General features: G+C 44.4%; 1 protein-coding gene across 11 annotated transcripts in view; it reads left to right on the forward strand.

The window, feature by feature from the left end:
- The window catches only part of LDLRAD3 (low density lipoprotein receptor class A domain containing 3), a 294,583-nt gene that overhangs the window by 90,925 nt on the left and 176,023 nt on the right, over nt 1-27,635 (forward strand). For all 11 annotated transcript variants that reach the window (XM_035262370.3, XM_078340851.1, XM_009007934.5 and 8 more), the window contains one exon: nt 750-896. In XM_035262370.3, the coding sequence (XP_035118261.1) occupies nt 809-896 (88 nt within the window). In that variant the 5' untranslated portion in view covers nt 750-808. The remainder of the gene's footprint in view (nt 1-749; nt 897-27,635) is intronic.

Raw genomic sequence — 27,635 nt, forward strand, 5'->3', positions numbered from 1 at the left:
CCCACCTCCACCACCATAGGGCTGGCCTTCTCTGTTTGCTCGAGGGTTGGCTGTTTGGGGTAGAGCCCTTGGCACTTTATGACCATGTTCAGTGGAGTTGAATCTGAAGTTGCAGCTTGGTTCTCAGCCTCCAGTAACTCTTGGCGGGCAATTCCATGACCTTGGGACCCTCTTGGAGGTTAGAAATCCTGAGTTCAAGATTCAGCACGGCCTTTTCTACCTGTGTGACCTCAGGCAGGTTGGGTTCATAGGTCTGGGCTCCTGTTTCCTAGAGTGAAATGATCTCCCAGTATTCCTGCCAACTTGGCCCAACTTCAAGGATTCTGTGATTGTAAGGGCTGCAGAGTCTGAGACCGGGAAAGATCTTACAGTTCCTGCTGCTGGAGACATTGGGAGTCCAGTGCTCACTCCTGTCTAGAATTTTTAACTACTGCTGATGGCCAGAAAAGAACATTTGAATTTTATAACCAGTCTTGGATGGAGAACGAAAAAAATTCCTGAATATCCATTTTGTGCCCGACATTTGAATGTGTTTGTTCCCTGTATTTCTCCATTTAGCCCCCTCAGAATCTCTGGAGGTGGAGTGGGGCAGATTATTAATCCATTTCATGGGGGAGGAAACTGAAGGTCAGAGAGGTTGAGTCACCTACCGGAAGTCTCACCTGTACCGAACCACACACGTTTCAGCTGAGGGGCGCTCAGGTGCCTGCTGTTGCTGTGCCGTCTGACCTGTCCCCTCTCTTCCACAGAGAGCCAGCTCCTCCCCGGGAACAACTTCACCAACGAGTGCAACATACCAGGCAACTTCATGTGCAGCAATGGCCGGTGCATCCCGGGCGCCTGGCAGTGTGACGGGCTGCCCGACTGCTTCGACAAGAGTGATGAGAAGGAGTGCCGTGAGTGGCTTGGCCCTTTGCTGGGGTGGGGTGGCAGCCATCCTGGGGTAGAGGGGAGCAGTCCTGAGCTGCTTAGACCCTGCACACTCTGTTTGCTGCAAGCTGGTGGTTTTGTCCCTCTTGCCAATAGTCTTGTCTTCTCTGCTCTAGCTCTGTCTCAGAGCCTCAAGCTCTGTGTAGACCCAGGGCTCTTGGTGCATGTAGAGCCAGTGCTTTGAGAGGGCAGAGGGTTTTACCATCAGGCTCTACCAGTCCCTACCATGGAGTCCTGTCCTCGCCTTCACTTTATGTATGAGCCATTTGAGAATCCCAGAGGTTATGTGGCTGCAGCATCTTAAAACCAGCAAGTGGCACATGGGCTGTGGGAACCCAGGGCTGCCTGACACCCAGGTCCATGCTGGTGACCATCTTACAGAGCACTGTGGAGGTTTCTTGAGGATTAAGTGAGGCATAGCATCCCGCCAAGTATCCAGCATGGAGTTGCACTGAACACAGTAATGTGCTTTCCCCTCCCCTTTTCTCTGCTGATAGATATGACTTGACTCTTTGCTGGGGACTCACCTTCTAATGGGCATCACCAGGATCAGATGGTTTTGTGATCCTCCCCAACCCACCTCCTTTTCAGCCCTTACCTGTTTTGTGCCGCCGAAACATGCATGAGATTTGGGTTGATGATCATCTGTGAGAAAAGTGGGGCTGGGGATGTGGGTTGAGAGGGGTCCATGGTGCCAAATGATCCTGCTCCCTGCCTTGTGGAGGTATATTTCTCTTCCTCTTCCGAGTTTGTCTCTGCAGAGTGAGCTTGACCATGGTGCCCTCAGTGCTTGTCCTCCTGGGTGCTCTGGTAGGTAGGAAATATAACTGACAAGTGGTGGGCACAGGGTTGTCTCATGGGGGATGACCTTGAGACCACATGACTGGACAATGGTTCCTGGCTCTTTCATGTGCTTTGGGGCACCAGGCCATGTGGCTTCTCTGACAAGAGAACTATGTGTCCTGGCTCTGAGCCTGCTGTCTCCCTGGAAGCCAGCTGAGGAAATGGCTGAGGACAGGTTCATCATTTGAACTTTTTTTTTTTTCCTGAGATGCAGTCTTGCTCTGTCACCTAAGCTGGAGTGCAGTGATGTGATCTTGGCTCACTGCAACCTCCGCCTTCCAGGATTAAGCAATACTCCTGCCTCAGCCTCCCAAGTAGCTGGGATTACAGGCACCTGCCACTGTGCCTAATATTTGTATTTTTAGTAGAGACGGGGTTTCACCAAGTTGGCCAGGCTGGTCTCGAACTCCTGACCTCATTATCTACCCACCTCGGCCTCCCAAAATGCTGGGATTAAAGGCATGAGCCACTGTACCTGGCCACCCATTTGAACTTTTACCATGTCTGTGATTGGAATTTGGGGCCCAGTCTGTTGACATCCAGCAAAAGGCACTGGCTTTGCAGTTTACACCTCTGGAGCAAGCTGCCGCCTCTGAAACTGGCCCTTTGCCCATCCAAGGGATCCTGTGTCCCCAATGCCTGCCCCTGCCCTTCAGAGAAGTTTTCGGGGTGGGATAATTGGGGGGTGTGTTTTTTGGGGAGAATATTTCATACTATTGTTACATGTGATCCTCTGAAATGATCACTGTACATACTGAATTTTTATTTGTGCAGAATTTTTTGTTTGTTGTTTTCCAGCCAGGCTGGAATGCAGTGGCATGATTAAAGCTCACTGCAGCCTCGTACTCCTGGGCTCAAGTGATCCTCCCACTTTGGCCTCCTGAGTAGCTGGGAGCACAGGAGTACGCCGTCATGCCTGGGTAATTTATTTTTTTGTAGAGACAGGGTTTCGCCATGTTGCCCAGGTTGCTCCAGAACTCCTGAGCTCAAGCAATCCACCTCCCTCTGCCTCCCAATGTGCTGGGATTACAGAGTACAGGTGTGAGCCACTAGGTGCAAGCCTGGCCTGCAGAATTGTGTGTTTAAAGTATTATGTCTATTTTAGCTTTTCTGTGTTTCTAACATGGCTTCACAATTGCTAGAGATCTAACATTTGTAATCTGAACAAGTGACATAGTATGTCTGAGCTCTGTCATCTGTCTGGTTTTGAGGATTTATTGAATACTATACAAGTGTGCTGAGTTACCATTTTTGAGATATGGTGTATATTTGAACTTCGGCAAATACAGATCGTTGTTAGCTGGTCTGGGAATATTTGGCGCATGATCAGTTTCTGAAAGAATGCAGGTTTAAGAAGTTGATTCCTGAATTGTATTACCAGCTTTGTCAATGGCAGCTGTGTGAAATTAGTGTATTCTATGACATTCTGTGTCCTCTGTCACTCCAGTCTCATGATTTTAGAATTCATGCTCAAACTGGAAGACATGATGGAGAGCGAATATATATATATATAAAGATGTTGCCGGCAGCTGCCTAGAGCTGCTTGGTTTGGTTTGGAACAGGCTCGTTTTTGGCTATTCTCCATTATTTTTTTTTCCTGACTTCCTGCCCTTAGCCCCCAAGTGTGGTGGAGATTTGAATGGCATTTATTTAGTTTTTTGATCAAAACATAATTAAAAAACCATACACCCCAAACATACATTAACCTTTCTCTGTAGCCCTTCTTTTTTGTCTTTAAGTTGTGAAAACAGAACATTAGGAAGTTTAGACACTAGAGGGAAGGAGAAAAATCCCTTTTCTAAAACAAATTCTACTTTCATTTAAAATTTCTTAGATATTCCCTTCCAGCCTGGGAGTTGAGGGTGTGAGCCCTGGAGAAGGACAATTTGTGTCAAAATCTGAGCCCTTCTTCCCCTTTAGGGGGCTGTGTGATCTTGGGAAACTTACCAGAATGTTCCAAACTTTAGCCTTTGGAAGGATTAAAAAGACTTCTTTAACCTCCTGGTGCTTCAGTTTCCTCCACTCCAAAATGGGAGTAATAAGCCTTCTGATACTTACATAACATGGTTGTGAAGTTTTAACCTGTGTGAAGCACGCAGCGCTGTGCCTGTATACAGTAAGTGGCTTGTAAACATTATTATTGGTTAAATCTGTACCAACTATTTATGTGGTCGTTGTCATGAGGAAATACGGTTCAGTTACCTGCTTTTTCCTACTTAACATTAGAGGCCCTTGGCCACATTCTATATTGAGGATTCACAGTTGTGTTGAGAGGCCGCCTAATGCTCTGTCAGGTAGAGACGCTGTAACTTGATCATCCCCCTATTGTTGGCTGTTCCAGTCTCTTCTGCACTTTAACTTCGGCTGATGAAAATGTTTAGGATCATTTCAGGAACTTACGCATCACTAGATGACAGAAATATACAGTGGTTTCAGCCAGAGCCAGGGAGGGTGGACAGGGCTGAGGTCTCCAAGGTGACCAACCTGACCATCTTTTCGAGGCTGATGGGAACGGGGGATGTGGAATTCCTACTGTCTTCCTGGAGGGAGGGAGACTGGTTCTGTGTCTTGCTCATGAGCCACAAAGCCTTTTCTCTGCTTCTTTGGAGCAACTGGGTACCTAAGGGGAGGTGAGTGAAGGTGGCAGTGTTTTCACCTTGAAGACGTGATTGTTTCAAGTGCTCTGTGGAGTGTTGGCATTGGGAAGATAATATGCTTCTTAAAAAAGAGAGAATTCTTGCCCTTTGAAAAGGGCAAAAAAGATCCTGGAGAGGTGTGTTATGGTGGAATAAGAGGCAGTGAGCAGCTCTTCTCTATCCACAGCAGAGGAAGGATTTTCATCAGACAGGAAGAAATTTTTTTTTTATCATGAAGGTAATAAGATAACATGTTGTAAAAATGAAGGGCAGAGAAAGAGAAAATACATCTGTACTCAGATTCACTATTGGCATCCTGGAAGTTTTCATTCAGGCTTTTCCCCAGTGTAATCACCAAGGGTGTACAGTTTTATATTTTGACATTTTTTCATATAACATTTCAACCCTTTAAAATTTTTATGTTTCTCATCTCAGTTTTCTCTTTAACATTTTTAGTGCCATTAACTTGCTACAATATGGTTTATTTACACATAATTTGACGTTTCTCTTATTTCCAGCTTTCTACTATGGGAAACAGTGCCCACTTGTGAACAGGAGGGTGGACATGAGTTTCCCTCTGTTTTGAGAAATTCGCTTAGGCTAAATTCTCAGAATTCAAATTACTGGGTTGGAGGGAAGGCGCCTCTTCTGGCTCTTGACACTGACTGCCCACTTGTTTTGCTAAAGGTTTGCCCCAGTTTGCTGGCAACGTATGAAAACTATGACTTTATTTTAGTCTTGGCAGCACTGGGTAACATGTTTAAAAAATGTTTTTCTGGTTAATTTAATCATTGAAAACAGTTACTCTTTTTAATTAAAAAATTATCTATTGAGATTGAGTGGTTTTCCTTACCTCTACTTACTAATTTTATTTTTTTGTGAGATACCTATTGATGGACTAAAATTAATTTCCAGCTGAGTTAAGACATTAAATTTTCTGCCTCTTGAATCTGTAGAAGAGGTTCATTTTGGGACACTTTGAGTATATTTCTTTCCTTGGTTAGTGGAATGCCTTCAATGATAGTTTTATCTAAATAGCTTTTTTTAAAAAATAAAAGGAATAAAGATAATGTTTTAGAAAATCCTGATTATGAGGAGCACTTATCAGGGCTGCCTCTAGTCCACACGATCCCAGGCATTTTGCATTCTATTGATTCATGTGATCATCACAGAAGCCTTATTAGTAAGGGCTGTTGTCGTTTCTACATGAGGAAATTGAGCCGTAGAGTGATTACATGCAGCTTGCCTGTTGGCCCAGAAAATAAGTCTCTATAACCTTCCCCCATCAGAGACCCCCAGTGGGGTCTTTCAGTCTTTTTCTACAGTTGTCTGTTACCTGCTGAAATGGAATCTTACTATTATCATGACATATTATCATGTTGAACCTGCTTTTTAAAAAGATTCTAAAAACATCGATAATGGTTTCTTATGGACATGACTTTAGATATGGCTGTTAGTCCTGGGAGTCTCTGAAAAGTGTTCCTTGAAGAGACTGTCCTTTAATTAGTGCTGCCCTCTGTAATAAAGCAGCAGTCCAAATTTCCAGAACCCACAAGGGACCGGGAGTCAAGGGCCTTAAGATCTTTTTCCAGGTCTGTGTCGATTTTAGCGGCTGTCTGTGTGTCCTAACCAAGTGGTGTGGGGGGGATATTTGGGCTCCTCCGTCCCAAGGTGGTTCATTTTCTGCTTTGGAAAGTTACACTGATTGATGTCTTTGATTAGGCACGTACAGACCTGGCCCTTTATGTTTGGTGGGTGTGTTTGGTGGGGGGTAAGGAGGAGGGATAAATTTGAGAACTTGTCAAATGATAAAATATTAACGAATCTCCAAATCCAGAGGCAGAAAGGTAGGTGCAAAAATGGGATTTGAATTTTACTTGCTTTTACTCTTCCTGACCATTTCCTGAACATGTGTTATTATTGCTCTGGTGTGAAGGTTTAAATCCATGAGATAGGGTTGAGAGGACTAGTTTGGAAAAATGATCACCAAGAAATATAAAAGAGCAAGAAACCTGGGGTTGTGTGAAATTGTTCAGGCTCCATACTCTTCCTTTTTACTTTTTAGCATCTTCCTCATCTTTTGCCTCTAGGTGGTGCCACCTATATTTTCTTTTAACCTTTCACTACAGGGCAAGTAGAGATGCAGGGGGTTGGGGGTGGGGGTGCAGCGGTGGGCGGGGAGGAAGCTGGATTCTGAGGTATCGTATAACTAAGCTTTACCAGGAATTCAGCTGTTTCTCCAGGGCAACTAATGCTGGCTCCACACACAAAATGCCTCTGGAAATCAGGAAGCTTTCAGGATGGATAGAGCTTGCTACATCTTCTCTTGGGCTGTTCTGTCTGTTCTCAAAGAAGGGGATGTGTTGGCTGATGGGCTGTGGCTGAGGGAGGCAACCTGTCAGTCATTGTGTGCAGCTGCAGTGGGCTCAGTTCTCCTCATCACTGTGTAAAAAGCAGAACTGGCATGACACTGTCATTTTGGGTTGAACTGTAGCCCAGCCTTCCTCTACAACTTTCCGATGTTGAAGTCCTAACCCGCAGTATTTCAGAATGTGACTTTATTTAAAGATGGAGTTTTATAGAGGTAAGCAAGTAAAAATGAGGTCGTTAGGTGGGCCCTAATACAGTATGACTAGTGTCCTTATAGAAAGGGAAATTTGGACCAGCAGTATGTACAGAGGGAAGATGATGTGAAGACTTGTAGCAGGAAGATGACTATCTACAATCCAAAGAGAGGGTCTGGAACAGATGCTTCCCTCACAGCCCCCAGAGGGAATCAACTCTGCTAACACCTTGATTTCAGACTTCTGGCCATCAGAATTGCCAGACAGTGAATTCTGTGGTTGAAGCTGCCCAATTTGTGGTACTTGGTTATGGCAGCCCTGGCAAACGAATACGAACATCAACCTATTATAGGCTGGGCATGGTGGCTTATGCCTGTAATCCCAGCACTCTGGGAGGCTGAGGAAGGCAGATCGCTTGAGCCCAGGTATTTGAGACCAGCGTGGGCAACATGGTGAAATCCCAACTTGACTAAAGATACAAAAATTAGCCAGATATGGTGGCAGGAGCCTGTAATCTCAGCTACTCGGGAGAGTGAGGCACAAGATTTACTTGAACCCAGGAGGCAGAGGTTGCAGGGAGCTGATATTGTGCCACTGCACTCCAGCTTGAGTGACAGAGTGAGACCCTCTCTCTCAACAACAACAACAACAACAACAACAACAACAACAACAACAGAAGCCAGGATTATTTTATAGTGAATCATAACTTGCTGCAGCTGTCTAACAGGCGGCCATCTGCAGACATCCTGCTTTCATTTTTTCCTTTAACAATTTGCGAGTAAGAATGTCACTGTTATGGGTCACATTACGTCTTCCAAAAGGATATTGGATATGTTGAAATCCAAACCCCTGGTATCTCAGAATGTGACCTTATTTGGAAGCGGGGGTCTTTGTGGATATAATTGGTTAATATGAGGTTGTACTGGAGTAGGGTGGGCCTTTAATCCAATGTGAATGTTGTTGTCATAAGATAATAATATGAAGTTATGAGGGAACAAGACCATGTGACAACAGAGGCAGAGACTGGAGGGAGGCACCTGCAAGCCAAGGTGTGCCGAGGATTGATGACCACCACCAGAAGCCGGCCTCCACCCAGTCCATGTGGGCCTTTTCTTAACCCCGGTACTGCCCAGCCTCTCGGGAAGAATCACGCTCTCTGTTTCTTCTAGAGGCCCACAGCTTTCTCATATGAGTGAGATGTCCAATTTTTTTTCCTGCGTCTTGGTTTTTGGCAAGCCAGTGTTAAGTGCTGAATTTCAAAGGCCTTCTGAAGGAGTTGAGCCTCAGGAAACAAAACTAGCACTCCAGAGAGTCTAGACAATATCACCATGGTTTAAAGGTCTGTCCATTAAACACTTCAGAATCAAAAGACATGCTCTTTCACAGCACTTATGGTGTGGAAGAAATCCAAGACCTACGAATATTTAGCAATGTGTCTTTTCTCATTGAGTCATTCTGTTTGTATTTGGTTTTCGAATGTCTCAGCTAATTCCTGGCATGACCCCCGCTTCACTAAATTTCTTTAGTTTTAAATGTAAAACCATAAATCCTGTGGTTAAGAACAGGGACCTTGGGGCCAGACAGTATTGAGTTCTCTCCCCAGTTTCCATTCATGACCTGTGCAGCCCTGGGTGCTTACCATACACCTGTTTTCTCATCTGTAAAATGGAGAGAATAGCAGCGCCTATCCCAGAGGTGTGATATTTTAGGGGTGATATTTCAAACATCTAATAAGTGCTGTCTTCGGGCCCTAAGCCAGTTAGAAAGGAGTGGCTTTAAACAATAATTATTGTTTCCTGGTGCAGACAAGGTGAAGATCAGCTCTGTGAGTCTGACAGGAGCTAATGTGAGGCTTGTAGCTGGTACCTGGTGTTAGTTAAGCATTCAGTGAGTGCTAGCTGACCCTCTTCCCTCAAACACATGTATGCTGGTGACATTTCCTGGCCAGCACGATGCTGGGAGTTACTACTCCCCTGTTCCCAGCACCTCCCTCCTCCACTCCCAGTACTGCACTCCCCGCTCCCATGTGCAGTCTTTTCTTGCTCTTAATTTGAGATCCTGTGCCATGGAAACACCTTCATCTACTAGGTCAATATCTGCTTTTCACTGTCCCGTCTTGAACACACATTCATGAGCTCGCGTGAACTAGCTTTTAGCTTAGAGCTCCAGGGAGCCAGCCAGATGCCCAAACTGGTGCAAAGGGAAAGGAAACAAGCATTTGAGGGCCTGAAGTGAGCCAGACTCTTGAGGTTGCAGGGAAGGAAGCGTGGTGGTACCTCCTCTGTATTCAGATGGGGACCTGTGTCTTAATGGACCTGCAGTAGGCGCCCACCCCCAGAGTGGCTGCCATCGGCTGTTCTCAGCTCTGCTGGAGCCCCGCACAATTAAACACCTAAGTGGATCTTAATGATGATAATTCGCTTCAGTGCTCAGCTTCTCAGCCTCCATGAGTATGTAGTCCTCTCCACCTTCACGACACTGGCCTGAAGTCAGCATCACTCCTTATGGTCGTCAGCATAGAACTTGGAAAAATTACTGTCTTCCTGATCCCCTCTTGCCACTCCAGATGCACTCTTTGTGCCCTGTGGCCTATGGTGAGGACAGACTTTGAGTTCGGATGTTGGAATCACAGCATGACATTTCAGGTGGGCATCTGATAGGCACCCGCCTACACATGGATGTTTCCAGGTTGTCAGGCTACACTTGACATAACATGCATTTGACCGTATGCAAACTTTTCTTAAAGGCCCCTGGTCGATTTTTGAAGATGCTGATAATTTTACACTAGGTGGAGAAGTACAAAGTGCACCAAATCTTTCCAGTTTTATTAGTTTCCTAGGGCTGCTTCCTAGGTAACAAAATACCACAAACTGGGTGGCTTAGAGCAATGCATATTTATTATTTCACAGTGCTGGAGGCCAGATGTCTAAAGCAAGGTGTCGGCTGGGCCATGCTTTCTCTGAGGGTTCTAGGGGAGGACACTTCCTTGCCTTGTCCTCACTTCTGCTGATTTGCTGTCTGATATAGTTTGGCTGTGTCCCCACCCAAATCTCACCTAATTCCCATGTGTCGTGGGTGGGACCTGATGGGAGGTAATTGAATCATGGGGGCAGGTTTTTCCTGTGCTGTTCTTGCAATAGTGAATAAATCTCATAAGATCTGATGTTTTTTTTTTTTTTTCCATTAAGAAAACAGATTTCAATTGTTTTTGAGGAATAGGTGGTTTTGGTTACATGGATAAGTTCTTTTTAAATTTTATTTTATTTAAGTTCTGGGATATATGTGCAGATCGTGCAGGTTTGTTACATAGGTATACATCTGCTGTGGGGGTTTGCTGCACTCATCAACTTGTCATCTAGGTTTTAAGCCCACATACATTAGGTCTTTATCCTAATGCTTTCCCTTCCTTCATCCCCCTTTCCCCAACAGGCCCTGGTGTGTAGTATGTCCCTCCCAGTGTCCATGTGTTCTCATTTTTCAAGTCTTACTTATGAGTGAGAACATGTGGTGTTTGGTTTTCTGTTCCTGTGTTAGTTTGCTGAGAATGATGGCTTCCAGCTTCATCCATGTCCCTGCAAAGAACATGATATCATTCTTTTTTATGGCTGCATGGTATTCCATGGTGTATATGTGCCACATTTTATTTATCCAACCTGATCTGATGGTTTTATAAATGGGGTTCCCTGTACAAGCTCTGTTGCATGCCTCCAAGTAAGATGTGGCTTTGCCCCTCCTTTGCCTTCTGCCATGATTGGAAGGCCTCCCCAGCCATGTGAAACTGTGAGTCCATTAAACTAATTTTTTTCTTTATAAATGACCCAGTCTCAAGTATGTTTTTATTAGCAGCATGAGAACAGACTAATATACCGTCCATTCTTGTGTTCTTCAGCTTGTAGATGCATCACTTGTCTCTGCCTCCATTATCCCATGGTGCTCTCCCTGTGTCTCTGTGTTTCTCTGTGCAAATTTCTTTTTTAAGGACACTGATCATTGGGTTAGGACCCACCCTAATCTAGTAGGACTTCATCTTAACATCATTATATCAGCAAAGACCAAATTTCCAAACATAAGGTTACATTCACATGTCCCAGGGCACTGTTCAACCTGCTACACTGGGTAAATATTGAGGAGGCACAGCTCCTAGAGACCAGCAGCTACCACCGGAGGAGGCCTTTACAAACTCGGCTGCTTGGTGGTCCCCATGCTGTGTGGATGCTCATTGCCTTCACTTGGGAAGTATTGCTGTTAATTGTTTTATCTCTGCCTTTGTAGCATGGTGGTTATAGAACAGAACCAAACGTGTCAATAAAACAGGAATGATTTGAAAGCCTAAGAAGGATGATTCAAATGAGAAAATAAATAAGTACATATATTTTAAAAGTCAGCTGGATGGACTCCTCTTCTCTTCTGCCATCTGATGCCTTCATTTGGCCACTTCCATACTGTAAAAGTACCCTAAATGCTAGTTAGTGTGTGTGGTGGCCTGTGAAAGTTCTGTGCTTTTCCTAGCCCTGGGGTTGAAGGGGCTGCTGTAGGTTAAGCATGGTGTTACCAGCCCTCTGCTGTCCAGCCCTGCTTGGAACCTGGGACAGCTCCAGCTGGGGGGCCCAGCCAGTTTGGACTGCAGTCAGGTTTTGTTTGTCCTGCACAAGGGCACTAAAAACAAGAATTAGTTGCCAGTGTTTATAAAGTGAGAGCTTGCACATAAAAATTAGGATTATCAGATTTTCTTGAGAAATCAGATATTAGTTTAGTTTTTGTGCTCATGGAGAACCATGTCCATTCTGCATCTCTCATGCCTTTCATCATCTTGCTCATTCTAAGGCCTCCAGTGTTTTTTAAATTCTGAGACACACATTTCCCCTGTGCCCTGCCCAACCCCTGCCCCACATTTTCCAATGGGCTAAGAAAACAGTGTCCTAATTTAATTGGCAGAGTTGTTTGTTTCTTAGTTGTACATAAAATAGTGGCATGCTTTGCACTCAGTGGCATCTTGGATTCAATGAAATACACTAATTTTCTCTCATTGTTAGCATATGATGTTTCCGCCCATGGTACTGAACATTTCCAAACAGATAAATGTACCATGTAGGTCTGTTTTCCTTCAGGTGCTGTGCTTAGAAGATAGCAGACAGGGTGCAAAGTGAGAGGGACCCGGCTCTGCAGCCACACTGCCAGCGTTGAATCCTGGCTCCATCATCTGGGAGCTGTGCACCCTGGACAAGGTACTTAGTCTCATTCCGTATAACTCCCATGGCATTTTTTCTGAGGATTAAATGAGCTGATACCTTGAAAACCCTTCAAACAGCAGCTGGCACAGTGAAGCACTCCATCGCTGTCAGCTGTATTCTTCCTGGCAGTGTAGAGATCCCAGCTCTGTACCAGGCTAGTCACTTCTCTTCTTGGAATCTTAGTTTCTTCATCAGGGAAATGGAAGCAGATAAAAAAGGGGCAGGGTGAGAATACATATTCTCACCTGGTGCCTGGTGCATAGTGAGCACTTAATATGATATGTCTTCCCCAGGGATGCATCATGCACTCTAAGGGAGAGCTTCCAGGGTTGTTAGAGAGTTTTTGATCTAGGCTCCTTCAAGTGTCAAAGATGAGCTGGATGATGTTCCATAGATTCTCTTTTCTAACAGGTGACAGTTCTGTTTCAGAAATACTGTGGATGTTCAGGTTGATAGCATGTTAGTCAAAATTAGCATCTCCCCTTCCCTGAACCATTTTTAGGAGATGGAATCCAGGGAGCTCGTGATAGTCTAGTTCTGAGGAGTGGGCTGGGGGACAGCCTAGGATGGGGAGCCCCACTCTAACTACAATGCTTTCAAGTTCCCGTTGACACCCCACCCCCTGCCCAAGAGGTGAGAAGAATCAGACTATCTACCTGGGGTCCTAGTGTCTTCTCCCTTGGAGCTGGGACAGAAGATCCAAGACTCTGGGTGGGAAGAACTTGAGTCAAGTGTATTGGGATAAGGCTTCCCAGACCCTAGAGAAAAACTGGGAGGAACTAATCCAATTCGGTATCTTCCAGGAGAAGAGTGACTGTTTCATTTTCTGAAGTCACGAAATCCCCAGTTCTTAGAAAGTTTGTTTCATTATTTAGTTAAGTCTCCTATCACATATCCCTGCTGGTGCCATTCTAATCCTATTCTGGTGGTGACAGGGAGAATTGGATGCCATCTGTGAGAATCCCACCAGGCCTCTTCCAGCTCCCGTGTTCCCTCCTAGGTGACAGCAGCTGTTGTTTGGGACCTGCCACTGCTTTCTTGGAAACTACCAATTTAAATGCCAAATTAAATACCAAATTAAATGCTAATATTAAACTACCAAAGTAAATGCCAGCTGAGAAGTGAGTGGCATGGAGTCGTCTTAAAGTCATCTTTTAAACCAGGTCTTTTGCACAAATACCATCTTGCTTCCATCTCCCCAGTCTTCTTCCTCACTTCCAGCGAGCTTAATTATCATCAGCACTGTGTGCTGCCTTTTCTCTGCCTGCAAGGGGAGAATCTTAATGAAATAGCTCTGAGCTGGGGGTGTCATGTTTCTGTGTTTCTGGAATGAGTGTGGCCAGGTTGCCTGGGCCCCTGTCATTCCAGCATTCTCTCGTTGCCAGGATTTGGCTGTAACTGCAAAATATAGTCAGTGGTAACAGGCTTGGTAATTGCTAATAAAATTTAAATGGCTGCAAAATCACAGAACATAAAAAAAAATTTTCTCCTGGCACATCCAGACAAATCTTGCTGATCCAATTTAGGGTGTGCAGTCTTTATTTTTATTTTTTAATTCAGACTTGCACTTTTATCTGTGACATAGCTAGTGTGCAATTGCCAAACAGCTTTTTAAAAAAATCATGAGGCAGATGAGAAAATAATAATTAAAAAAAAGAGGATGTAGTGTGTTCATATAATGCAGACACGTGACAAGGGAGCTTCTTTCACTAGTAACACTTGAATATTAGTTTTCTAAAGGTTTAGAGTGGGAGGAGATGGGGGTAGAGAATCTTTGAAGTCAAAAGGTAACTGCATACCCCTCTTTAGAAAGCATTTCAGAAACTTTCAGCTTTTGACTTGGTTAATGCCATGCTCTTTTCTCAGATCACTATAAGAGGAGTCACATAAAATGTAGGGAATGTCTTAGGGCCAAAAGGCCGTCGTGTCTCCTAGAATCAGTGATTGGAAAGTAAAGGACTTAGATAGGTTACATTGAAGGTATTCCATGTTCTATGGCACTGCAGAGCTTCAGGTTAATTTCAAATTAAAATACGGTCTCTGACTCCTGGAAAGCATCATTTGCATGTACCTGGGTTATTTGTTTCTGTCATCCATGACCTTCATTTTGGTGGGATAAGCGTGGAAAGGCAAAAAAAAAAAAAAAAAGTCAGTGTCTCAGATGCTCCATGGGATTTAAATATATAGGGTCTGAAGACCAAGATCTTGGCTCCTACTGTCTCTTTTTAAGTGAAGGATTGTTTGCTTCTCCTGCTCTTTTGGGATTTAGCAATAAAGCCTGTGATGTTTACTGACCTCTGAGAGGGAGATGAGGAGAATAGAGCCGAACATTTTGTTTATTTGGAAGAAGGAGGAAGAGAGTCCATCCTGTTGCCTGCTCGAATCACATAGAGAGTTAAGAGAGAGTGCTTCAAAGATGAATTGGACATTGTTGAAGGAGTAGGTGATGGTGGTAAGGAGGTTTCCATGATCCGTGTTTTCCCTTGGCTGTTTCGAATATTTTAGCCAATGACAGGTAAACTGTAGCAGGATCCTGCTGGTAGCTGTTCCTTTGTTCCCGAGCCTGTGCAAGCCCATCATCATCACTCTGCTGCACGTCCGTAGATGTTGTCCTGTTGAGCCCTGGGCAGTGCCTGCTTTTTGATGCTCAGACCACAGTCACACTGCTGTCAGTCCCCAGGCAGCAGAGCAGGCAGTCTGGTAGGCCACTAAGTGAAGCTGTCAGATGACAGGGAGCAGATGGCCCTGAACATGGTGGGTCTCTGCCACTTGTCTGACATTAAAATCCAAACTGGGGCTGTTCCCAGTTCCCTGGAATGGAGGCCACTGGCCAAACTGATGCTGTGAAGGGAAAGTTGACTGTAGTTCAGTGATGACAGTGCTGGCTGCCTTGATTCAAGGCCTGGCTGCTGCATCCTCTCCATTTCTTGTCACTGCTGCTGCTCAGAGCCTATACTGAGTGTCCCTTTAGATGGGTTTAGAGTTGAAGACCCCCTACTTTATTTCTCCATTTAATCTTCTCAGAGTGCCAATATCTCAGTCCATTCAAATACCACTAACTGGGTGGCTTACAAATAGCAGCACTTATTTCTCCCAGTTCTGGACGGCGCAGGGGAAGTCCAAGACCAAGGCACTGAAAGATTTGGTCTCTGGTGAGGGCTCATGTCCTGGTTTGTCTTCTTGCTGTTTCCTCATATGGTGTAAAGGATGCCTGAGCTCCCTTGGGCCCTTTTTTATAACGGCACTAATCTCATCTAACCACCTCCCAAGAGCCCCACTTCCTCATCCCCTCATATTGGAGACTAGGGCCTCAACAGAAGAATTTCAAGAGGACAAGAACATCCAGTCCATTGCAGGGTGGAAGAACTTTTATGGAAAAGGAAGGCCTAAATACAGCCTTGAGGGTAAAGAGACAAGAGGATGCTGCGTATTTAGGCCTGCCCCTGGTGATTCCTGCGGCTGGTGGGAAGGAAGAGGATAGATTCGGGGTGTCTAGAGAAGTGTGTGGTGGGTCAGGCAGGCAGGGCCACATAGGCCAAGGGAAGGAAGTAGCTGTGTGCTTAGTTGTCAACATGGTCAGAGCGTAGGCTCCAAAGTCAGACGAGTGGGTCAAATCATGCTCTACCTCTTCCTAGCTTTGTGATCCTGGACAAGTTACTTAACCTCTCTGCACCTCAGTTGCCACATCTGTAAAATGGGGTAGGAATAGTTCCTCTGTCACGGGCTGGTGAAGATTAAATGACTCTCTGTAAAGCTCTTAGAAAAACACCTGTGCTACAGTAAGCATTCAATTAAAGTTTGTTGCACTTCTTGACATTGTTTCGTGCTTTAAATTCTTCTGTGTAAAAGTCATGTAAAATTCTTTTAAAAGTCATTTAAATTCTTCTGTGTAAAAGAGTTGTAAATGCTTGCCTGCCACCATCTGACAGTCACCAGACTAACCATAATGACACAACTTCCCAATGTTCTGAACGAATAAAGGGGTACTGGTGTTATCTTGGTGGCTCAGCATGGTGCTGCCAAACAAAAAGAGAGAAAAGGAAAAGAAAAATGAAATGAACTAAGTTTTGAGTTATCTCTTGAATAACCACAAAATAAAGGGCTAAGCTCTTTGCCACCTCGGGCTCCTGGGCTCTTAGGGACAGTGCCCAACCAGTGCTTTCTAAAGTGTGCTTGATGGGTCACCTGACTCACTTGTTAATGTAGATGTGGGGGCACCTCAAAATCTGCTGGAATAGAATTCTTAGAAAGCAGAGCAGAGCCCAGGTATCTGGATCTGAATGAGCAGCCCAGGAGAGTCTGGTGCTCACTCTGTTTTGAAACTCGTCTGTCCTAGGAATAGGCTAAGTCTCAATGAGTGAGGAAGTTGGACAGATCTTACATTGACAGCCTCTGGGTTGAGGGGACGTCTGGCAGAGTATCCCTTCTGCTAAGGCCAGGCAGACACACTGTAGTTAGTAAGTAGCCTCAAAAGCAAACTGTTTTGAACACAGAGTGCCAAGTAATGGGATGGTGACATGATACGGGTTATTGCTTTGTTTTGCTTTTAAAGTTCTTTCATGTGTGTTATCTCCTAAAGAAATCGAATAGATCGCAGATGCTCTCATTGTAATGCCCATGAGAGAAAAATGACTTTATCTGAGCCAGAAATGAAATTCTCAGCAAGAGGTGCCTGTCCCTTGGAAATTTCAACAAATATTGCCAACAAGATTATATCCCTGTTAACAGAGGGTGTCTCAGGAAGGTGGGATCATTGATAATTGTTGTTTTCTAACGTCATCTTATTTTTGCACGAGAGGTGGTGTGTGGAGTGCTTGAAAATAACAAGCTTGGCACAGGCCACCTGGGTTTGTCCTAGTTCCTTTGCATACTGTGCATGTTATTTAATCTCGCTGTACCTCAGTTTCCTCATCTGTGAAATGGGGAAATAATAAAATATTACCTACCTCCTAGAGTTTAAACACATTATACCTTTTAAGTGTTTAACAGGGTTAAGTATTAACAATGCTTAACCCTTCTTAACTGTTGAAAAGAGTTAGCCATTGTTAACAACAATATCGTCTTTAAGTACATGCAACTGGTAGTCCTTGGACCATAAAGAAAAAATAAAGCATAAAGAACAATGCTGCCCAGGTCCTAGAAGCTGATGTGTGAAGGGTCTAGCATATCTGTCCTAAGGACCAATTGGGGGCCAGGCACGGTGGCTCAAGCCTGTAATCCCAGCACTTTGGGAGGCCAAGGCGGGTGGATCGTGAGTTCAAGAGATCGAGACCATCCTGGTCAACCAGGTGAAACCCCGTCTCTACTAAAAATACAAAAAATTAGCTGGGCATGGTGACGCGTGCCTGTAATCCCAGCTACTCAGGAGGCTGAGACAGGAGAATGGAGAATTGTCTGAACCCAGGAGGCGGAGGTTGTGGTGAGCCGAGATCGGGCCATTGCACTCAGCCTGGGTAACAAGAGCGAAACTCTGTCTCAAAATTAAAGATAAAAAATAAGGACCAACTGGGATTTGCTAGGATCCAGGTTTCTGATTTGGGGTCTGATTTTTTTTTTTTTAATTTTTGCAGTGAGAAGTAGGACTCCTCACAGTGTTTTTTCTAACTGTGCCTCTTGGAGTGCCAAAGGGAGACAGGAGAGCACCTGAGCTATGGGGATTGGAGTGTGGGCCCTTTTCCTTGCTGAAAGCAAAGCAGCTACAAGCCTATTTTTTAAAAAAATATCTATTGGACTTGAGATTTGATTTTCATAGGCTTCTGTGGTAAACAGACAAAAGGGTTGATTCCTACTGGACTTGTTCTCTAGGCAGCCTTTTTTTTCCTTTCTTTTTTAAAATCTCATTTTGACATCTGTGATTCCAAAGACAGCACCATAATTGTCTTTTTCCAGAATAGAGCTCACTTCCAGATATCATAGCATGGGAGTACTCTGAAACTCATTTCTCATAATGAGCCAGAATCTCTCTTCAACTCTTTAAAGGTAGCTGTGGAGTGTCTTAGGTACTAATGAGCTCCCTGTTAATAGAAATGATCGGGCTTGCAATGGTTTCAGGTCCCAGCTTCACTCATGACTGGCTGTGTTGTGTGGCTGGATAAATCTTGCCACCTGTCCAAGGAATAAATATGTGGATGCATGCAAAGTGCTTGGTACAGTGCCTGGTAAGCATCAGCCTTGGCTGCCAGCAGCAGCAGCAGCAGCAGCAACACTACTCTTTTAATAATTAGAAGTGACTGGTGCACATCTGCTTGGAATCCTCTTCTCACACCCCAGAAAAGAGTCTTCTCTTCATGATTAAGTATGATTTTTAGGTGATGCCATTAAGATCTCTTTTCAGTGCCCTCGACATTGTGAATGGGCCATGCACTATTAGGAGATGAGCCCTTCACAGTTTCTTCAGGGGCTACCTGGAAATGTTGTGTGAGTATCTCCAAGAAGTTGTAGACATGTGACTCTCATAAGGAGTCACCCTAATGCTAGCAGTGAACTATGCTCACAGATAAGGCAATGGATGGGGTTCCCTAGAGTCCATCAATCTTGCACTCTTCCCTTTGCCTTGCAGGGTGTATTTCAGAAGAAAACATAAACCGTGGATTGTATAATCATCCTCTGACGCAAACCGAACTTTGGCAAGTGTGAACGATTATGAAAACAATGCATATATGAAACACAATTTCCCTGCACTCTCTGTTTAACGTTCCAGGTTGTGTGCCAGGTTTCCATCCCCGCCCCCCTCAATTTTCTGCATTTCAGAAATATTTTGTATTTCATTCCAGACAGTGGGAATACAAAGGCAGGTTTGTGTCATCACCTAATTTGTTAATTCTGCCAGGCTTTTTCTCTCACAAACCAGCAATCCTTTTTGAAGTCTTATGTTTAAGGCTGGCCTTGAGGAAAATTACATAGGAGAAGCATTGTATTTACCTTATGTATGACTGCAGGGGATGTGAGTAAAATCAAAACGAAATAAGCAATTTTAAAAATAAAACAGTGCCTCTGTAAGTGAATTCCAGAGTAGCCTGGTATGCCACAGCTGAGCAAGGTAGAAGAGCAGTTTTTCTTGACCCTGCATGGAATCTAGAGCATGGGGTTTTACTTTACTGAGCCTTCTTTTCCTTCTAAATAGAAACAGGCCCTCTGGCATCTTCCCAGAGATGCTGGTTTTTTACAGGTTCGACATCACTCAGTTCTTTGATTTTTCTGCTGATGGAAGTACAGAAATGTAAAAAATCAACAGAAGCTGCTGCTTAAAAAGAATGAAGATGGATGGATGGATGCATACATACATGGATGAATGGGTGGATGGGTGAATGGATGGATGGCTGGATGGATGGATACATGGATGGATGGATCTATGAATGGATGCGTGGGTGGATGGATGCATAGATGGATGGATGAATGCATGGATGATGGATAGATGGATGGATGCATGGATAGATGGGTGGATGGATGGATTGATACATGGATGGATGAATAGATAGATACATGGATAGATGGATGCATGAATAGATGAATGGATGGATGGATACATGGATGAATGGGTAGATGGTTGGATGAATAGATAGAGAGATGGATGGGTAGATGGATGCACGCATAGATGGATGGATAGATGGATATATGGATGCATGGATGGATAGATGCATGGATGGATGGATAGATGCATAGATGGATAGATAGATGCATGGATGCATGGATGGATGGTTGGATAGATGGATAGATGGGTGGATGGATGGATACATGGATGATGGATGGATGGATGGATGCATGGATGGTGGATGGATGGGTGGATGGATGCATGGATAATGGATGGATGGATGCATGGATGGATGGATAGATGGATACATGGATGGATGAATGCATGGATGGATGGATGCGTGGATGGATGGGTGGATAGATGGATAGATGGGTGGATGGATGGATGCATGGATGCATGGATGGATGGATAGATGGATGGACAGATAAATGAATGGGTAGAAGGGTAGATAGATGGATGGGTGGGTCAATGGATCGATGGATAGGTAGGTCGGTGGATAGGTAGATGGATGAACGAGTAGATTTATGGGCCAATGCATAAAGATAGGGGCTTCTCATTCTATAACCACATTTCCTACTGGAAGCCTTTTCTCCCTTCCTACCCAGGCTAGGTGTATGCCCCTTGTCCCTTATCCCATGGCATTGTGTTTCTTTACATTTGGCTTGTAACAAGAAGACACAGTAAACTGATAATAGTTTTCATTTTCCAAGGACACCAGATGCTTCAAGACAGACAGGAAAGGGACTGATACAACTTGTTAATTGTTATCCTCACATCAAACAACATCAGCTCCTGCTAGATGGGAGAAGCTTAATACACGTTTGTTGAATGAATCAGTGAAAGAACAGTGACTGTTTACTAGAACTTTGGGGAGTGGGGGTGGAAAGTCATTGCTTGCACTCTTATATCTTTCTCACTACTGCTCTCTCAGAGCTAGTTTTCTCTTACCAGGGGGCCAGATGGGATTGCTGAGCAAGAATAAGATTCCTTCCATCTGTAACACTCTCTCTCTCTCTCTCTCTCTCTCTCAGCACTTTTAAAAAGGATCACTTGATTGATTCACTTTAACAGCTTCATATCCTCCCTTTCCTCCTGCACTGACCCCAGTTCCTGCTTGTAATTAATTTTTCTTCTGAAGGTAAATATTCTTCAAATTTTTCTCTTTTTTTCCTTGTGCCCCAAGGGGTGTGAACTCTGGGAAGAGTCTTATCCCTCCCTCTTTCTCTTTCTCTCAGTCCTTGCATCGATGCCTATTATCATCAGCTCAAACCATAGTATCCAGGTATTTTGCTTGGATTTAAAGACCAGAGGCAGAAGCTAATGAGAGGCTTTCATGTTCAGGAACAGAGAGTACCTGGCAGCTTCAGTGGCTTCTCCATTTAATTCCAGGGTGCCAGGGCACTCCCACTGCTTAGCACAGCCTGGGGGAGTGGCAGACAGCACATTCAGCCCAGAAGGACCAGTCTTCCCCAGTTCAGCCATTGCCTATGTGGCCACAGTGTCTGTGTGCAGGGCAGACACCACAGCACTGAAAGACACTTGCCTGTGGTCTTCCTAGTTAGTATACTTTGGTGCAAAGAATTAACTCTTGCTGTGTGTGAGCACTCTGGCTTTTCTCAGTCTCAGTTTTCTCATCTATAAAGTGGTTCTGTTACCTCCAAGCACCCTTGGAACTACAGACCTCTATAATTTTAAATGGAATGTTCTCCTCCCCTGAAAATATGGAATTGTTTTCTTGCAGGTGGGCATATACATGTAGGAATGAGTTTGGGTAGCTTTAGGGTTATGCAAAGTGGTGGGGACCCTAAGTGAGCATGTAGTGTAGGGGTTCTGGGGTCCGGCAGCCTGCCTTTAAACATCAACTGAATTTTATATAATAGGCACCTTGTCCAGTGCTCTTCATGGATGATCTCATTCAGTCCTCACACCACCTAAGTCCTGCTAATATCCCCATTCTACAGTTGGAGAGTTGAGGCTTAGAGAAGTTAAGTAACCGGCTGAGGCACTTGGGTGGCCAAGTCAAGTTTGAAAGCAGACATTCTGGCTTGAGTTGAGCTGCTGAACCACTCTGCTGTGCTGCCCCCTGCAGGTAAATGCCCACCATGGCAGGTCTGTATGCAGGCGGTTTTCAGGATTCAGTTGGAGCTCTGGGAATGCGTATAGTGCAATACTTTCCCATCTCTGCAAAAAGAGATTGCATTTTAAATGTCTGAAATCATGCTTGACTTTGCTCCTCAGCCCTGGAGGGTGCAGCAGTGGCTTGAAGCATCAGAACCTTGAAGGAGGTTTCTTTGAGGAAAACTTTGCTATCTCCTGTAAAAATTAGCAGCAGCCATTCTTAGAGCACTCTCCACTAAATTTGTCTGGCAGGAGGGTACTCCATACCTCTCCTCTCACCCCCCAGATCCTCCCTGTATTGCACTCTAGAGCTTCTGAAACTTTAAATGCTTTCCAGAGGCATGGGGGTCTTGGTAAAATTCATCTTCTGGCTCAGCAGGTATGTGAGGTAAGGCTGATTAAATTTCAAAGAACCCCCCAGCTGGTTGCTGATGCACTGCTCTAAGGTCCACACCTTGAGTCACAAGGATCTAGTTTATAATTTTCAGGGAGCTAAGCTGGCTGTATCAGAATGACCTAGTCTTCAGTAAGCAGCTTCCCAGGACCGTTCTGGGAGATTCTTAATCAGGAAGCGTAGGATAGACGCAGGAAGCTGCCAGTGTTTTAGGGACCACACTGTGAAAACCACTGCCTCACTCAGTGGTTCCTGTGATCATCAGGTTCCCTGGTGGATTGAGGCCAACTTGGGAAACATTGCTTGTTGGGTCCGAGATGGGGCCAGAAGCCCACTTTGTCTTGTTTCACCAGGGGAGCCTGATCTACACTCAGGTTTGAGAATTCTTGGCAGCAATGACTTCTTTATCTCCGCATCTTTAGTGTCTCCCCGGCCCCAAACTCTTCAAGTTAGAGTCCCACTGGCTTTTGTTCCTTCTCCTTTGTTGTAGCTGGTGTGTGACTCCTTGGCCCTCTGCTCCTGGCTTTTGCATCCTCCACAGTAGTGTGTTTGCTCCAAGAATCTCTTAGTTGTCAGATCTAGCAGATGTTGAAATCCATTCTGACTTGACCTTGAAGCCGTACTAGACACTGTGAACTGTCTCTTCATCTTCTCTCCTTTGTTTGCTGGGATTTTCCCCACTGTCTCCTGGCTGCCCTTCTACCTTCTTGGGCTTCTTCCTGGATCATCAGTTGCTTGGAAATGAATGCTGGCCTTTCCATCTAATATGTTCTCCCTTGAAGATCTCATTTATTTCCATAAACTAGTGATCCCCAGATGTTTTTATTTCCTCAGTGATCTTCCTGAACCACACATTTGTGTCAACACTCCCTTGTTTAACATGGACCGTCGAGTCAACTGGTGTGGGTTCACATCCTGGCCCTGCCACTTGTCAGCCAAGAAATCTTGTGCAAGTCACTGAGTTCTTTAGGCTGCAGTTTTCTCATCTGGAGGAGGGAGGGAGGAAGTGCCTTATCTAAGTCGAGCACCCAGCACTTGGTTTGATGCGTCCAAGCACTCAGGAGATGTCTCTGATTTTCCTTTAATCATTAGTAATAGGGAGTATGAATAATAACAGCAATGCTCCAGTGGCTCCCAGATTACCCAAGGAATCAAATGAGACTCAGAAGTGTGTCTTACAGAGCCCTCCTGGCTAATCCCGTCTGTCTCGTTAGCAGCAGCTCCTTCCCTCCTGCCCTCAACCCACTAACCCTGTCTCACACCCCGGTGCTGTTGCACATGCCATTTCCCTCTGTGCCTCTGTCTTCCAGGCACAGCTTTGGAATCTCCCTGGAGCTACTCCCACCACTTCCCCCAGAAGCAAAGAGCCATGTCTTCCTTCATGCTTCTGCTCAGTCGTAGGGGTTTTTCTGAAGCATATGACTTACCCTATCAACCCAATTTGCTTGTATCCCTGGTGTCGAGTTTTGGCAGATGCTCATTGCAGACTGTTTGAATGAATGATTGAGTAGCACTGAAAATCAAAGCCCATCCCATTGGCATAGAGAGGGAAAGTCTTCTGAATGTCTGAGATCATCTTACCTTGTTACATACAAAAACTTGGAAATCCTTCTTGAGTCCTCTCTTTTAGTAACTGCCCACTCCCCCTATTCTAATCCATTAGCAAGACCAGTCAACTCTACTTCTAAAGCAGTGGGTCTTCATCAGAGGTGCTTTTAACCCTCCTAGTTACTTGGCAATGTGTAGAGACATTTTTGATGGTCACAATGGGGGTTGTAGCTGGCCTATATGGATAGAAGCTAGGAAAGATGTGAAACACCTTATAATGTATAGGACAGTGACCTCAACAAAGAATTATCCAGCTTTAGTGAGAAGGATACTGATGTTGAGGATTGCTGGTTTAGAGGATACTGAGTTCATTCACAGTTCATTCTCCATCTTCCCCACTCCTGTGCTAGTGTAAGGCACTGTTGTCACTCGCTGGACTGGTCTTCCTACTTCCTTTGCCTCCCTCTGTGGTTTCAGTGCATTCTCCATGGGACAGCTCAGTGGTCTTTTATAAAGGATAAATCAGGCTGGGTACAGTGGCTCACACTTTTAATCCCAGCACTTTGGGAGGCTAAGGTAAGAGCACAGGAATTCAAGACCAGCCTGGGCAATGTAGTGAGATCCTGTCTCTACACAAAATGAGAAAATTAGCTGGTCATAGTGATACATGCCTATAGTTCTGGCTACTCAGGAGGCTGAGGCAGGAGGATCACTTGGCCAGGGAAGTCAAGGCTGCAGTGAGCCGTGATAGCACCACTGCACTCCAACCTAAGCAATAGAGTGGAAACCTTGTCTTATAAAATAAAAGAAAAAAGTCACTCCCCTATAATGACTTCTCATCACAGCTAGAATTCTGAACTCAAAATCCTTAGCTAGGCTGAAGTAGCTCTACCTGACCTGGCTCCTGCTGACTTCTTTGACTCATTGTACGCCTTCCCCGCCACCCCCTGGGCACTCTGCTTCAGCCCCACTCCACAACCCTTCTTTCTGTTTTAGCTTCTTTCCAGGCTTTAGGTATGTTCTTGAGATGTTCTTTCTGCCTGGGCTGCTGTCCCCTTTCATCCTTGCTTGGCTGGCTTCTTGTCTTCTAAACCTCTCCAGAACTGCTCTTGCCTCAGACATTCCTTTCCTCATCACCCAAACTGCTTGCACAGTTGCCAGCTATGACATCTCCCTACATCACCACATAGCACTTAACACTGCCTGATTTTTTTTTCATCCTCCCCTAACTAGAGTGCCATTGAGAGTGAGACCTCCCCTGCCTTGTACAAGGCTCTGTCCACTCATGCTTAGCACAATTCCTAGCACATAGCCAATTATCACTAGACGGTGATGGGAGTAGGAGGGATAGTAATAGCTTACACTTACGTAATGGGGTCTAAAAAGTCTAAGTGCTTTACATGTAATCTCCAAAGTAGTTCCATGAGATGGGTATCATGATTGTCATCTTCATTTTACAAATGAGGAAACTGAGGCCTCAGAAGTTATGTAACTCATCAGAGGCCATGTAGCTAGAAAGTTATGGAGTTGGGATTTGAACTTAAGTGGTCTGACTCCAGAGTTGATGCTCTTAATCACTCCACCACACTGCTTGTTGAGGAAAGGAATGTGGAAATTGAATGATGAATTAACACTCATCCTTCCTTAGGGCAACCTTTTTAGGATTGGTATTCAGTCTGATCTGGGTTCAAATTTTATAACTGACTCACATTTTATGATTTACTTGCTTGTGTGATGGGGTGATGGTGTTGGGGCACCAAAAATCTCGTCTTAAAGAGTTCACTTCTACTGTTCTGGATACTTCTTTCCATCCTCACTATTGGTCATGCTTCCTTTGTTGTTTTGACTACAAGGAAACTGAACTAAAATTTGAGCTCTGATACTAGTAATCATATAATAGTTTATGGAATGCATTTTGTCTATTACCTTTGTTTTCTGCTTTTCCTTAAAACATCCCATTTTCCTCATTTAAATGATTTTTTCTCAGCCAACTCAATTTATGAAAATAAATTAGGAGTTTATAACAAATAAATACATGCATAAAAGCATGTCCCTAGGCGAGTTACTTAACCACTGTGATGCTTCATGTCCTCTATGCAGTGTAGGTAATCATTCCTGACTCACAGATTTTTGGTGGAGCCTAAGTGGGGTAAAGTCCCTGAAAACCCAGGACATACAATAAACATTTAGTAAGAGTGTCTTCTTCCTCTTCCTCATTTATTGTGAAGATGGGGGATTTTTTTTTTTTCTTTTTGAGACAGAGTCTCACTCTGTTGCCCAGACTGTAGTGCAGTCGCACAGTCTTGGCTCACTGCAGCCTCTGCCTTCCAGGTTCAAATGATTCTTCTGCCTCAGCTTCCTGAGTAGCTGGGACTATACGCACTTGCTACCATGCCCAGCTAAGGTTTGTATTTTTTTTAGTAGAGACGGGGTTTTACCATGTTGATCAGGCTGGTCTTGACCCCTGACCTCAAGTGATCTGCCCGCCTTTGCCTCCCAAAGTGCTGGGATTAGAAATAAGCCACTGTGCCTGGCCCAGGATGATGGAATCTCGTGTTGGTACCTGGCATAGTAGAGGTGATGGAAGGTGGTTTAATATGTTTTATTGAACTGCTTAGAAGTAGCTGCATGCCTTAATGAGCTGTTGATTGACACTACTAAATGGGGAGCTCCATTACAAAAACCCACAATAAATGTCAGGCTATCATCATGTCCTGTTTGGGGTGGCTCTTTTCACTATCATACATTGGTTATTGAGCAGAAAGGTAATAGGTTTAGTAAGTAGAAAAGACTTGACCACAGTCACACTTGTACATAAAGCCCAGCCTGGAAAATTCAAAGCATTTACCAGTAAGATCCACAGAAATTTTTATTAATATGGCAACTGGGTCTTTGGTCATTCCCTCTTTAGCTAGATTATAATGTAGTAGTGAGGAGTATCAGCTGTATGTTTCAATTGCTTATTAGCTCATAAAATTTGCCAGTTTCCATATTGATTGTTATTGGACAAAAATAGTCCTGTTTTTAGGTGACCTAGTCACCCATTTTCTGGTACTAAGCCACCTTGGGAACTTAAAACAATAGTTACAGTAATAAACGCTCTTAGCTTTAGACAGGCATCTTTTCATTTTATCCTCCCAACTACTATGTAAGGTCACTTTCATCTCCAGTTTTACAGGTGAGAGAGGAAAAGCCCAGGGCAGTTTGGTTAGTTGCCCAGTCACAGTTCTGGTAAGGGGTGGATCCAGGATTTTAATCCATGTCTGATTTGTATTGTATAAAAAAACTTTATATTCTTAACCATTAATATGACTATATTAATACAAGTTATATTAATCACCAGGGGTTCTGTCTTTGTCCTGCTGTGCACCACACTGAAAACCAATCACGGAGATGACGATTATTGCCAAGGAAGAGGCCTTTAATCAGGTGCTGCAGCCAAGGAAATGGGAGCTCAGTCTCAAGTCCGTCTCCCTGAGTGATATGGTTTGGCTGTGTCCCCATGCAAATCTCATCTTGAATTGTACTTCCCATAATCCCCACATGTCATGGGAGGGACCTGGTGGGAGATAAGTTAATCATAGGGGTGGTATCTTCATGCTGTTCTGACAGTGAGTGAGTTCTTATGAGATCTGATCGTTTTATAAGGCGCTTTCCCCTCTTTTGCTCGGGACTTCTCCTTACTGCTGCCATATGAAGAAGCACATGTTTGCTTCCCCTTCTACCACGATTGTAAGTTTCCTGAGGCCTCCCTAGCCATGCTGAACTGTGAGTCAATTAAACCTCTTTTCTTTATAAATTACCCAGTCTCAGGTATGTCTTTAGGTATGTCTTTATTAG

The sequence above is a fragment of the Callithrix jacchus genome, chromosome 10 (assembly GCF_049354715.1).
Source record: "Callithrix jacchus isolate 240 chromosome 10, calJac240_pri, whole genome shotgun sequence".
Lineage (NCBI taxonomy): Eukaryota > Metazoa > Chordata > Mammalia > Primates > Cebidae > Callithrix > Callithrix jacchus.